At 40.8% G+C, this 14,674-nt stretch overlaps 1 protein-coding gene across 2 annotated transcripts; it reads left to right on the top strand.

Annotated features, from left to right (window-relative positions):
- Positions 1–10,729: 10,729 nt before the first annotated feature.
- LOC103927041 (cyanate hydratase) lies at positions 10,730–14,462 on the top strand. 2 transcript variants are annotated; one of them, XM_009335940.3, is made up of 5 exons: positions 10,730–11,168; positions 12,146–12,217; positions 12,448–12,556; positions 13,993–14,057; positions 14,218–14,462. In XM_009335940.3, exons 1-4 carry the CDS (start codon positions 10,900–10,902, stop codon positions 14,029–14,031), a joined length of 489 nt encoding a protein of 162 aa, XP_009334215.2. In that variant the 5' UTR covers positions 10,730–10,899; the 3' UTR covers positions 14,032–14,057; positions 14,218–14,462. The 2 variants fall into 2 exon arrangements, with proteins under 2 accessions (XP_009334215.2, XP_009334214.2); XM_009335939.3 differs by having other exon boundaries at positions 10,885–11,168; positions 14,215–14,462.
- The last annotated feature ends 212 nt before the right edge of the window (positions 14,463–14,674 follow it).

Raw genomic sequence — 14,674 nt, 5'->3', positions numbered from 1 at the left:
AAATGTTTGATAAAAATAAAATATCTTTCTTATTTTAAAAGCAATGACCTCTAGACAACAGCTTGTAAAAATAACCTCCAATACGCTCATTAATTATAAAAGTAATATTATTTATCCTTCTAGACACATTTTATCCTTGGAGCACAATGTGACCACCACCTACCACTACGAACTCTAATCTCTTACATGACCATTGCCATTACCACTACCATTGTTACAACAACCACACCATAATTGCTCCACCACCACCACCACGACTACAACCACAATCACAACTATACCTGCCACAACTACTACGTACCACAACCACAACTGCCACTACCAACATTGTCGTCACTGCCACCACCACCACATAAACACAATTGCCACTACCAACGTTGCCGTCACAACCACAACCACAGCTGCCATGATCTTGTTGTCGCCACCCCTCCATCATTTTTTACCTCTAAGCCCAACCACCACACCCTTTTATTGGCACCCCCACCACCATCACAACTAATGCCCTTGCCACGTTTGTTGTTGTCATCACGCACTCTATCATGTCCATTTTTGTCACTATATGCAATTATATCACCTTTACATTAAGATTTATCAAACGCTCAACTGTTTTATTTTTTTAGCTGATTATTCTCAAAGTACAACAGAAACGGTTTTTTTTTTTTTTTTTTTTTTTAAAGACAACAATCTCAAACTGACCCTCAATCTCAATAACGTCTTAAGCCATTAACTAAAGGGCTGAAGGGGATTGGATCGGGTTAGTCCTTGTAGTTTGGGTCAAACTTCAAACTACAAACTGAGTTTCTTCAAATCATAATAATATTTTTTTTGACAAACGATTCGAGCATCTTCAAGAGATTTTTAAACCTCCTAAAAAGCTAGTTGAAAGAGTCAAACCCATGAAAATCATCTTCAAGAGACTCTTTAAGGGACTCTATATTTTAGCATAGTGAATAGTTGCTTTTAGTTTATAGAGGATGAGAGACAAACTAAACAAAAGCTAAATGTTAAAAAATTATTGGAAAGACCACATTTTGTAAGCAACATTTAAACCATCTCTCTCGTAGAGGTGGAACTTACTTTTGCCCACCTCTATTAAAGAGATGGTTTAAATGTTGTTCACAAAATGTGGTCTCTCTAGAATAGTCGTAAATAAATAATTTATCTTTCTTTCCAAAATTTGGGTAATTAATAAAATATTGAGTATTGTTAGAGATGTTAATTTAAAATTTATAGCTAAAATAGTTTTTTTTACATTGATGGCTAGTGAATTTAACAAAAAATTAGAGAATCTCTCAGAGATGCTTTAACAATGTTTTGTCATATGAAAACTGAAAACTAAAACAATTAACAAACAACCAAAGAAAGTAGCTCTCAATTTCAGAAAAATGTAAAAATATGAAAACTGAAAATTGAAAACAAATAGTTATCAACAACATCACCAAGACACTCTAAAAAACTTATGGTAGCTATTTTAGCAAAAAAGGGAATAAAACCTTGCTTCAAGAGACTCTATAAATGAATCCCTCAATTAACATTGTGAAAAGTCACTCTATAAACTAATAGAGGAGGAGAGAGCATAACCATCTCCCAGAGAAACTCTAAATTTTGTTAAATTAACGAGTGAACAGTGGTCAAAACTATTTTAGCTACTCAGTTTAACTTTTATCTCCAACAACACTATATTTTAACAAACTTTGAATATTTTATTATTAACAACTCAAACACAACCCAGTCATTTTTAAACAACCTTCTGTCTCTTCCTTTTCTCCTTGCTCAAGGGTCCATTTGAGTTTTATTGTTTTTTCAATATTTAGCAAGTGAATAGTTGCTGTCTAAATTTAAAGAGTGATTGTTGTGGATGCAAATTTCTTCCTCCTTATTCTTGGACAAAATTACACCTACAAAACAAATAACACCTTAGGTCAAGGCCAAGAGCCTCACGCGCCCACGATGAATTTTTGTTGGGGGGGGGAGGGCTTTGGCTGAATAACCTCCGATGCCAAAGTTAGAATTTTGAGGGAAAAGTGTTTGGAGAATTTTGAGTGTTTAGCAAGAGTGACGACCTAGCTTTTTAGAGAAAATGAGATCAAATATATAATGCATGGCCGGTCCCCTTGGGAGAGAAGGTGACCGGCCTCTAGTGTATTTTTTGGTTGTGATTGATAGTTTAATTGGTAATTAATGGATTAATTAGGTAATAAATCCATTAATTAGCCAATTAACAAAATTTAAAAAGAATGTTTTGGGGGTTACCTTGTGTAAAAGATGGATGAAATAGGTTTTGAATAAATACCTATTTTGGGCACTTTTGACTTGATTGTGGGATGTTTGTCCACTACTCGCGCGTAGGAATTCCTGTGTGCCTCAAGGGTAATTTTGTCCTTTTCACCCAAAAATCCATGTGTTGCCTCTTGATTATTTTTGACTCCACAAATGCCCCCACACCTGTTGGGCTGCTTGCAGAAAAGGGCAACAGGTGTAGAGATTTTCTTGCTTCTGGAAACTTAGGACTGCTTCCTATTTTGATGTTGATTACCTCTTTAATTAGAAATTAGATCCTTCTAGGAAAGAGAAATAAATTTCTCTCAAAGCCTATTTAAGTCCACCTTAAGTGGATTATTAAATCAACTTTGGAGAGCAATTTATTCTACCTTACAAGAGAGAGAAAGCATAGAGGATATTTCTTCCCCCTCCTCTAGCAATCTTATACATCTTGCCCGTGCAAAGGATCGTCTTTCGTTGTTTGCTTTGTCTTCTCCGCACAACACATAGGTAAGAAAAATTAAAATTTTCTCGTCTTCTTCTTGGATAGTGCTGTCGTGGGGCAACTATCGAGGTGGTGGGGTACATCGGTTGGCAGGGGCCAGGAGTCATCTCGGCATGGCCCAATGAGGTGTTATGGCAGGGACCACTGCTTGAGCTGCATAGCTTGGCTAGAGCCAAGGTAGCTTGTGCGGCTGGGGTCGTGGATTGAGGCGCTGAGGCGCAGTGCTAGGCGAGTCGCATGGCTCATGTCCTTTGGTCTCTTGGACCTAACGAGTGCCATGCCGATGATTGAGAGAAATGAGGAGGTCGAGAATGCTGGGCAATGTAGGCCTCCTGCCTGCTAGTTTGAGAGAAAAAATGAGGGAAAAGCCAGTATGGGTTTTGCTCCCCTGCTGAGTATTGTGAATGACATTGGCTTCTTAGTTCTTTTTGTTGGGAGAAAAGTAAGCTACTCTCGAAAGATGAGGTAAATGGGATCAAGGCGGATGTATTGGCTCGTCTGAACGCTATCATAGAGCCTATTATGAATGAAGGTGGAATGAAGAGATCTTCCCCGCCTGCTTAAGAGATGCTGGTTGAGAAAACTAAAGACTTCCTCCGCTACTTGTGAAGGTCTGCCTGCTGCCGAGAGCTCTATGATTAACATGACTTCTTCCAATGGGAAGAAAAATAGGACTGCTAGATCTAAGCATGTGGCGCCTACCATGTCGAGAATGGCTTGTACAATTGCTGATAAGATTACTCAGCGTAAAGGTCCTATCATGCCTCCAATGCCTAAGTATGTACCAAGATGTTCGTTGGGAGCTAAGTCTTGTTCACATTTGGAGAGGCTTGCTGTTATGAAGAGTGATAAGGTGGACTCTACTGCTAAAGTGGCGCCAATGCCTACTCCCTCTGCTGTTGAGACTGATTCGCCTGCTGGGAAGGAGGAGACTGCTCGTATGGGCAGTTGTGAGAAATCTACTAAGCTTGCTTTTAGGGAGGCTGCTGAGATATGTGTGCTCTTGAAACTATATCTACTTGAAGACATAGATGTTTGTGCCGAGTTTGTTGATGACATTAGAAAGGCTTGTTTACCCAAGTTCCTTTGCGAAGCATACGACCTAATATAGAAGAACTGCTCTGCTTGCTATGATGTAAATATAGCAAGGCTGCCAAGAAGGTGGCGAAGACTATGGCAACTGAAGCTTATTCCTAGGTCGAGGAGATCAAGAGGTTAGATTCTGAGCTCGTTGCTTTGAAGGGGTCTAATACTTCTGCCCCCATTTCTCTGCAGCTTGAGACCACTCGGCAAGAGATCGTTGACTTGAAGACCATGCTTAACGTGATCCAAGTTAAGTATGAAAATGCAGAAAAGGAAATTGGATGTTATATACCTCAGATTTAAGATCTTGAGTTTGCAGTTTCTGAGCTTCGTTTCGCTGCTTATGCAAATGATGAAGAGTTTGATTGCTGCATATAATCAAGTGATCCATTTTAAGAGAATAATCGATAGACTTGAACCCCAAATGTTGGAACTTCCAGGTGTACTGAAGATCAAGGAAAGTCTGAAAAAGGAAGTGGATGAGGTTTCGAGACCTTCTCTATTTCTTAGGAAGACTTGCTTACTTTTACTTTTGAGGCTTTCATTGGTGAAGTAAGTGGAGAAGTTGGTGTCTGAGGCAGCCGGGGGTGAAGCGCTGGATGATGTCATTGCTAAGAGCGTCGCGGTTGTTGAAGGTGTGGCAACCAAGTAGTCGTGGGATATCCAAGCTATTGAAGTGTAGTCTTTTAGGTAGCTTTTAGGATTTTCTTTGTTTTTCCTTATAGCTCTTGTTTTGCTCAAACTCTTTTAGCCTTTGCTAGTTGTTTATAAACTTGCTTTCTTCACTTTTCTTCATCTTCACTTCTTTTGTTAATGACCTAACCTTTAGACTTTAAAAACCAATGGTAGGCATGCTACTTTTCTATAAGCGGATATGCCCTCGCAGCCTATGCAGCCGTATATGTTGGTGTAGAACTTTGCAAAGTTGTTAGCCATATGGTTGGCAACCGGATGCCTTACTTACAGAAGCAGACAAATTCGCGTAACCACTAGGATGTTTAACCTTGGTTTTCTCCAATTTTGTAGGTTACGTAGCAATTATCACAATACTTTAGGACTTGGGTGTAGGTTATTCCACGCATGGCAGAGGTGAAGCTTAGCGACAACGTAGCATGGCGGCAGTGGATAAAGCTTCATATATGCACGCTAGCTTGTTTAACCTTTCACAAGAATGTGCAGTTGTATAAGTCTAGCAAGGTTTTACTGCTCGAAGGGTAAGTCGTAGGCAGTCTTCCGAAAACTGTAAGCTACCTTAGTGTACTCGGTAGCAGCTTTAGGGTTCCAAGGCAGCTGTCTATATAGTGTACTGCATAATATGCCCCCTCCGTCTCTAGGGCCCGGTTCCTTGCAGATTAGGCCAAGAAACCTAAAATCCTTTTGTTAGCTAAGCCTTGAAAAAGACCATTGTGGCTATTTCTAGGAATCTCGGCATAAGCCATCGTGCATCTAATTATACTAAGGCAGTCAAGCTCATCCATGTCTGGATATTTAGAGTGTAGAGTTTATCCTCCCGTCTTGGTGAGTTGACCCATGTGGGTGTTGGGGAATTGGTTTACCCTCTCGTACTGGAAAACAATTAGTTTACCCTCTCGCACTGGTGAGCATGGTTGGACCTTCGAGGGGCACAATTCTTGCTATGAGTCCCTAAGAAGGGCGCAGTCTTCTTTTGAAGTGCAGGAGTGATCAGTTGTTGTAAGCATGCAGCCGAGCCAAGTTGTGATTACTTCTGAATACTTCATTAAAAAATGAGTGAAACAAATGAGAACTTAGCTGTAAGGTAGGAACTGCATAACAACTGGATAGTCCTCGGCTTGTGAGGTGGTGCCCATTGGGCTGTTTGAGTTTTCGGTCTTTGATGTAGCGGGAGGTCATACATAGTACTTCCTCAGATTGTAGGTGTTCCACTGCTTTTTGATCTTTTTGTCATTTCATGGTGGCGAGGGTGTAATTACTTTTACCGCATACTCTGCTGATCTTGTACGGACTTTCCCAGATGGGATCCATCTTTTTGGAGCCTTCTCTGCGGGCAGTGATGAAGGCTTTTCTTAGGACTAGATCTTTGGACTGGAACTACTGGATATTGGCCCTTTTGTTGTAGCTAGAAAGGAGCTGCTGCTGGTAAGCTGCGATACGGGTGATGATCTGCTTGTACTTTTCCTCTGCCAAATCTAAGCTTGTGGCCATCTCCTTACTGTTCTGCTCAATGCTTGGTAGTAGAGTGGTGATACTTGGCTTGATGACATTAAGATGAATGATTTCTTCTGAGCCAAATGACAAACAGAAAGGAGTTTCACCGGTTACTCGTCTTTTGGTGGTGTAATATACCCACAGACATTAGGGGAATTCATCTGGCCATTTTCCCTTCTTATTGGTAAGGGATTTCTTGAGGCAGTCGAGGATCAACTTGTTGGATGCTTTAGCCTGCTTATTACCTTGAGGATATTTCGGTGTGGACATGTGCTGCTTGATGCCATACTTTTGGAAGAACTTCACCACCTCTTTGCCCATAAATTGAGGGCCGTTGTCAGTGACGATGGATTGAGAATGCCAAATCAGAAAATGATGTTCCTCTATATGAAGTGCTCTATGTCTGTTTGAGTTGTGGTCGACTTAAGCTCTACTTCTATCCATTTGGTGAAGTAGTCGGTTGATCATCATGCCTCTACCCCTAGTAGCAGGTGGCATAGGTCCTACCAGGCCGATTGCCTACTGCATTAATGGTCAAGGATTCGTCTGCGGGTGTAGCTTGCTGGCAGGCAATACTGGTACCGGCTTATAGCGTTGGCAACAGTCGTACTTTTGTACTAACTTCTTAGCATCTCAGTGCATGGTAGACCAGTAGTAGCCTACGTTAAGAGCCTTCTGTGCTAAGGATTGACCTTCAAAGTGATTTCCACGTACATCTTCATGGATTGAGCTTAAAACCTTCAAGTTATCGGGAGGTGTTAAGTGATGGAGATGTGGTCCGGTGTAGGATTTTTGGATGAGAATGCCGTTCCATATGTAGTAGCATGCTGCCTTGATTTGAGCTTTTTAGACTCCAATATTTCCGTGGGGAATGTGCCATTGACTAGGTAATCTACAAAGAAATCTTGTCATTTTGGAGTTATACTAACCTGTGACACCTCAACTGCTAGCTTCGCCTCTACGCTTAGCTCATCTAAATACTCCACCGGAATAGAGCATTTCAGTTAGGGGTCAAGGGTAGAGCCTAAGCCGGCTAGTGAGTCCACATGAGCGTTGTCTACCTGTGGAACTTGAGTGAGAGTGTAAGTCTGAAATGTCTCAGTAGTTTAGCTAGTGAATAGCTAAGAATCAAAATGAATTGTGAGTTTTTTCACCACCAAGTCTTTTGCAATTCGGAGGCTTGCTAGTAGGGTCTCGTACTCTGCTTCGTTGTTAGATACTTTGAAGCCCAGAATGATCGCTTACTTGGGCATCAAACCGCCTGGGGTGACAAGGACTACGCCTGTTCTCGAACCTTTGTAGTTAGATGCGTCGTCGACATGCAAATGCCTAAAGTCTCCATCGGGTAGAGCAGGCATAGCTAGGGCATGCTAAGCTACCTCTGGGGCGTCGTTGGGCCATTCTGTTGCATCGTGAATGTGTGGTATAGAGTCTTGGAGCTAAGGCCATGTTACACGTAATAGGAGATGCTCAACTGCCGGTATTGGGCAATTTCAGAGCTAAATTATAGAGCAAGGGTTTGATAAGGCCGTGTGATACGCATCAGGAGGTGGTGCTCAACTGCCGATACATGTTGCTCCTATGTAGAATCTTTTAGGGCGACGAGGACAAAACTTGCTTCCGAGTGTGTCCTTCCAATGTTCGTCTGCCCTTAGCGTGTCTTTTGGGCCGAATTGTTGCTTTCGTTAGAAAACTTTGGATCTGTCAGGGTCTACGCCTTTATCGTCGCGCGTCTGGATTGGGCGAAATAGTACATCATGAGGATGATTGCGTGCATTTGAAAGTAAAACTTAAGCTTCCAGGTTGCAACAACTATCACCAAAGTTAGATTTTGAATTTCTGGCAGCATCGATGGGAGCTTTTGAACTGTGGAATACAAGTAGTCGGGCCCCCAACTTTTCTCATATGATGGTAGAGCTTATTGCTGCTTTAGATATCGTCAAACATGCGAATAAGTCCTTCACTGCTTCCGGTTTGGATAGTAGGAAGGTGATGTCGGGTACTTCTTCAAGTCCATAAATGTGCATTGGCAAGCCTCGTCCCAAATTGCATGCTTCTTTGCCAGAGCGAAAAAGTTTGCCAGAGTTAGATCTTCTTTCATGATCAAGTTTTTGAATAACAGATGGTATGCTAGAAGTCATTTTTGGAAGGCTGCTCTAGCTATCGAGTCGTTGCATCTGACTATCCTTGCCTTCTCTGCTTTGAAGCTCTTCATATAGTCGCAAAGCAACTCATTTGGGTTCTTCTTAATGTTGAACGAATGGTCAAACTTCTTTTTGATCGAGCAATAGGATGAATATTCTTTGGTGAAAACCAAAGAAAGTTCGTCAAAACTCTGGATGGATTGTGGCGGCAGGGTGTAAAACCAATCTTTCGCCTCGCCTTGTAATGTGGTGGCGAATATCTTACACATGAGATCGTTGTTGTTTCGATAGAGGAACATTGATTCGGTAGCGCTTTAGGTGTCTTTCCGAGTCTTCATTTCCTTTGAAGAACGTGAAATGTGGCATGTTGAACTTGCATGAAGGCTCAGCCTGTTTGATCTCATCCGTGAAGGGTGACCTGCTTATGTTGGTTATGTTCTGTCGTAGTGCCTTATCAGTGACCTCGTTGAGTTGGAAATTGCGTAATCACTTGGTCAAGAATCTCTGTACTTCTTCCTAAATTTGCCTTTGTTAGGGTAGCAGAGCTCACAGCTGCCCCAAGCCTTGACTTGAAGGTCTAGGCTGCTCTTCCATGTGTTTGGCTCATCTATGCCGTGGATACGGTGCGTGTGGTACGTTCCTAATAGGCGAGCAAGTTCTTCATAGGCTACCAGTTGAACTTGAGCTAGATTAAGTGACTGCTTCTCTTCGTCCAATGTGAGCTGGATGATGCTCCTTACGGGTTTAGCAGCGAATGAACACTTCGCTTGGAAGGTTGCTCATGTTGACTATCGATGTGTGATCCTAATCGTGAATGTATGCTTATTTGTGGGCTTAGTCAAGAGTGCACGCTCCTCCGCATGCTAAGACAAGAGTATGCACTATCTTGGGGGCCCAATCGAGGAGTGCACACTGCCCAAACGCTCGGTTCGTGGCTGGTCGAGTGGCTGTTTGCCAAGACGCTACTGGAGAGGTTTTTTGTTTGCCCTTGTCCTACTTCGAGACATCTCGTCTGGGGCACGTTGCATTTCGGTGCGTTGCAAGAGCTGGTTCACCAAGGTCGTCTACTGTGCGAAGGCACTCGTCAACTTTATGACTTGTTGAGACAAATGTTGTTCTCTATTTGGGTTGGAATAGCTAGGAAGGAATGCATCTCCTTAAGTAGTGGAAGTGTGGTAGACTCCAGGCGCGAGATTTGAGTTGGGAAATGTCAAATCTACAGAAAAATATGGTGAAAATGCTTCCAGTTCGATCGTTGGTCTGGAAATTTGGAGTTGGGACGGTTGAACTAATCTTGGATCAATTTGGGCTACTTGGAAGGCTACAGGAGAAGACTGGGCCGCAGGAGTAGGCTAGGCCACAAGAGTGGGTTGATCGGTGGGAGCAGGTTGGGCCACAGGAGTGGGCTACTCAATATGTAACGCACATGGGTGTAAGGCTAGGGCTCGTCTTGGCAACGCGTTGGGCTCGCATTGGGCTTGGAGTGACATGGATTAGGCATTAGCCTTGGTGCCGTGAGCCTTGGATGGCACGTCTTGGGCTTGCTTAAATGGCACAGCTCGGGCCTTGGTGATGGCACCATGGACCTCGTCGTAGGTGGTTATCGTGGTAGTCGTCGCGGTGATTCCCGCGGTGGAAACTCGTGGTGGTGGTACCGCTCCACTTATTATCACATTTATCCTTGTGGATCGCCGCGATCCTATATCTTGAATATTGGAATTTTCACTTGTTGAATTTTCTACATTTCTAGCCATTGTACTTCTCTTTTACATTTTATCAAAGAATTTTTGCAAATAAAAAATTCTAAAAATAAGAATGTACGAAAATTCTACAAATGGACAAGAAAATAGAAAACCTTAGATGCAAGAGTCTTCTACGAGTGTGGGACTCAACTCTCAATGAAAGCACCAATTTTTGGATGCAAATTTCTTCATCCTTGTTCTTGGACAAAATCACACATACAAAACAAATAACACCTCAGGTCAAGGCTAAGAGCCTCACGTGCCCACGATGAATGAGGGGGTGGGGCACTTTGGTCGAAGAACCTCCGATACCAAAGTTATAATTTTAAGGGAAAAGTGTTTGGAGAATTTTGAGTGTTTAGCAAGAGTGAAGACCTAGCTTTTTAGAGAAAATGCGGTCAAATATATAATGAATGGCCGGTCCCTTTGGGAGAAAAGGTGACCGGCCTCTAGTGTATTTTTTGGTTGTGATTGATAGTTTAATTGGTAATTAATGGATTAATTAGGTAATAAATCTATTAATTAGCCAATTAACGTAATTTAAAATGAATGTTTTGGGGGTTACCTTGTGGAAAAGATGGATGAAATAGGTTTTGAATAAATACCCATTTTGGACACTTTTGACTTGATTGTGGGATGTTTGTCCACTATTTGTGCGTAGGAATTCCGGTGTACCTTGAAGGTAATTTTATCCATTTTACCTAAAAATCCACGTGTCGCCTTTTTATTATTTTTTGCTTCACAACTGTTGATCTTGTTATAATATAAACTCTTTAGCAAACCTTTAGCAGCCTCTACTTATTCAAAGAAATCCCAATAAAGCGAAACTTATCCAAACAAAACCCAACATTCACTGGATTTGGGCCTTCCTCTGAAAAATCCGTAAAGCTCCCAACAGTGACACTTTTGTACGCGCCTGTAAGCCGACACACATATTGACAGAGGGACTCAGAGAGAGAATCCCAAAACTGAAAAAATGGCAGAGAAGAAAGCAAGCATTACCCACCAGCTTCAGGCCGCGAAGCACAAGTCCGGCAAGTCCTACAGCCAGCTTGCCAAGGAGACGGGCCTCACCAACGTTTATGTTGCCCAGCTTCTCAGGCGCCAAGCTCAGCTCAAGCCTGAGACTGCCCCTAAGTTGCAGGCTGCCCTGCCCGACCTGCCCCAAGAACTCATTCAGGAGATGATGATTCCACCCTTGAGGTCCTACGATCCTAATTTGATCCAGGACCCCACTGTTTACAGGTAGGTCTTCTCAATTTCTTCCCCTTAATTAACTTTTTTCTCATGAGTTTAGATTCTAACTTCTAAGTTCTAGCCGTTTAGTATTATGGTTTAGTAGCATTTCTCTTGACTTGTAAGTGAAGAGTGTAAGGTTTGAATCTCATAGATGGTGAGTTCGAACCAATTTATTGCCCATTGTTGCATTTTCTTTTTGGAGGCTGATTAGCAGTTTGGATGGCTAATACATTTAATATCTTGTGAGAATTGATTAAAGGCTCGCAAGCTATGAAGGTATCAATGGATTGTATGAGTTGTCAAGGTATCACATTGGTATATTATTAAGTAAGAGAACACTTAAACCCGACGTGATATACTTAAAATGCAAAACTGGAGCGAAACGCCAACGAAATGATTTGAAACAACCTCTATATGATTCTTGATCAAGCCCAAAGTTTTAATACATTCCATCATTTTATTTGCTGAGACTCGTTCATGGGTTGAGTTCCATGGGTCAATCCTATATTACGTGAAAGAGTTGGGAAATATGTTGGGTAAAGAGTTTGGTTTGGTACTAACGAATTTTCGTACACTAAATTATACATTTAATCTTGTAAGTAAAGTTCGATTTCACTTCAAAATTTTAATTAGCATAAGCCCTTCTGGTTATGAATATAAGATTAGTTCCCCTGCAGATGGCATACTGCGTGCTTATTATTTTATTTGAGCATAATTGTTTAGTGCAGTACTGGGTGGTGAAACATTAGAGAATTCTAAAAATGATAATGTTAATGAAATAAAGATGTTATTTGAAGGGCAGTACAAAGTTTATATCATTTGTTGGAAGGTGTACACCTGCGGTGATAGTTACATCTATTACCTTCATGACTCACGAAAATCCTGATGTTAAGAAGTCAAATGAGCTTTCTCTGATTGTTTCCTCAAAGTTAATTATCCTTCTAGCTGGTATTCCTTTCATTTGCTGATTTTCAATTCTGCAGGTTGAATGAGGCAGTTATGCATTTTGGTGAAAGCATTAAGGAGATTGTCAATGAGGAATTTGGCGATGGAATGTAAGTTTGTGTTTTGTGTATTGATTTTAACAAAATGCTACTGAAATTGCAACGAATTTTGACATACTGGTAATTGATGATTGTCACTGAGATTGTTATGTGATAGTTGTATGATTGGTGGCTGAGAAAACTGTTGTAAAATGTGTATGCAACTATGTGTTATTCAATTTACCTGGCTACAGAAATTTATAATACCTTTATGTTTCTTTAACATTCTCGTTTTATGATAGTATGTCAGCTATAGACTTCTACTGTTCAGTCGACAAAGTTAAGGGTGTGGATGGCAAGGATCGGGTAGTCCTGACATTTGATGGGAAATATTTACCTCATTCTGAGCAGGTTAGTTGCTATTCCTGCCTTATTTTGATAGTAACTTGTAAAAAATAGAATTTGAACAGAAAAGTTAATCTAAAAATCTGCAGTGAATTAGTAAGATATTTCGGCAGCAGAATTGATATTCAACTTTTTATAGTTCTTCATGATTGAAAATGATCAACTCTAATCTTTAGATTTAACAAAGAACAACATTAAACTAAAGCGTGCAAGTTTGACGTATCTTAGTTGGCACAATATTCAGCTCATGTGACAGATTTTTTTTTTTTTCTTTTTTTTTTCATATGGTGAGTTAAAAGTTATAAATGATACACCAACAGCCTAGGTTAGATGATAATGCTGACCTTCATTTATTCTATTTGGAAAAATTCAAGGCCTGCTAGCAAGGCCGGTCCTGTTTAAAATGTAGTATGTATTTGTCTTGTCAAAAGCATGTATATTTCTAGACCGAGTCACTGAGAGTCTAGGCCTACAGTTCCATCCTCTATTTCGAATCTGGGTGACAATTTGGGCCACAACCGGAGTTGATTTCCAATAATCTGGATGAGTTTACGAGTTAGCTCATGCTATGGAAGGTGCTACCTTTTGTGCTTCATGATTGTTGGAGTGGACACTTGATGTCCCTTCTAGGACAATACTTATAGTTGAAAAGCTTTACCAAATCAATCGTCTACATCCTAAGTGTTAATATAGTACCTAAGTGCCTCGGACAAAAAGTAAAGTGGCTTTTTTATGAATCTTCAAATTGTGCTTTGTGTCCTCGTTTGGTATTGAGCATTGGATTGGACTGGATAAGATACTATTGTCAAGGTATGTTGAAGGAGGAAATGAAAAAATTGTGACCAACTTGGAGTTAGGAAATGGATTACTCAAGATGAAACTTATCCATTCCAATCCTCCCCAAAATGCTAGGATTAGAAGAGAGAAGTTCCTTCATGTCTAATGCTCAACCGTCAATATGCCTTGAATTTAGAGGGTTCTTCACTCTAATCCAATCCTCTAGCAAACAAAGCATATGTGTCTAATTTATGACTCTTCTTGACTATGAAGCCCTTCAAACTGAAAACATAAATTAAAAAAGACCGGCAAAATCCCATTGACGTCGTTGATTGATTCCAGAAGATGCAGTTTTGGAGAGCTTATTTTCTATTCTTTTCTTACTCTTTCTTTCAATTAGGGCACTTTTATAAAGCTTGAAATATAGAAGGGCATTTTTATTGTGCACCAGTATAGTTTGGTTGGGGAGACAACGCCAGTATCACAAGTGCATAGAATCAGAGTTGTTCAAGAACCTTGAATAAGTATATTCATCCTATACATCTCCTTGCGCTTGGAAATACTGCATAGTGCATGTTAATTAGTCTGAACCACGTTATTTCGTTCAGTTAATATCCTTTTCTTTTGCTTTATTTATGCGTACATTGTTTCATTCCTATTTACAGAAGTCAGAGCACATGGTTTCAAGGTTGCGTTCGGAATGATAATGCACAGCCTCATGCTGAAGCAGGTGATCCATACTTTATGTTTCCTTTATCAATAAAGTCCTTGCATCTCCCTCGAGTTGTCAGTGCCGCCTGGCCTTTTTACACAAAATTTCATTCAGTTGAAATCGTTCGTAATCCTTTGCTTTAATATTGCTTAAAATCTTCACTTTTGATGGACAGAAGCTGGAGCAAATGGTCATGCAAGGGAAATAATATGCCGCATACACAGGCAGGTGTTGTAACTTAAGTGTCTTTATCAATAAACTCCTTGTATTGTATGCCATATAGGTGTTTGTGCTGCCTGGCATTGTTAAACAAAATCTTAGAAGTATCGTGTTGTAAGAAAGTATGAGCACAGCCTCAATCCGAGACAAGTGTTGTCAACGTTGTTCCCTGGTCAATAATTTTTTCTGCATTTCCGTTCATAATTCGGAGAGCTTCTCGACTTTGTTAACAGGATCTTAATTAGTCAATTAGTTGTGTGGTACTTGCATTTCGAATATGAAAAGGGCAAGAAGCTATTTGCGAAGTAGTGCATTTGTACTTCCAAACAGACTCCTCAAGTTTCTTCATCTTGCTTGGCTTCTCTTTGGGTTTAAGACCCTTGTCGCATGGATGGTTTCATTGGAAGGCAGAGTAT

This window comes from the organism of the source record quoted next, unplaced genomic scaffold (genome assembly GCF_019419815.1).
Source record: "Pyrus x bretschneideri cultivar Hongxiangsu unplaced genomic scaffold, Pyrus_bretschneideri_v1 Contig73, whole genome shotgun sequence".
NCBI lineage: Eukaryota > Viridiplantae > Streptophyta > Magnoliopsida > Rosales > Rosaceae > Pyrus > Pyrus x bretschneideri.
Note: the sequence above shows the minus strand (reverse complement) of the source record. Positions and strands in the feature narration are given on the sequence as shown.

Coding starts and splice junctions, on each gene's coding strand:
- LOC103927041 (XM_009335940.3), top strand. CDS start 10,900: ATGGCAGAGAAGAAAGCAAGCATTACCCACCAGCTTCAGGCCGCGAAG. Junction 12,218..12,447: donor GAGGAATTTGGCGATGGAAT/GTAAGTTTGTGT, acceptor GTTTTATGATAG/TATGTCAGCTATAGACTTCT. Junction 12,557..13,992: donor ATTTACCTCATTCTGAGCAG/GTTAGTTGCTAT, acceptor TCCTATTTACAG/AAGTCAGAGCACATGGTTTC.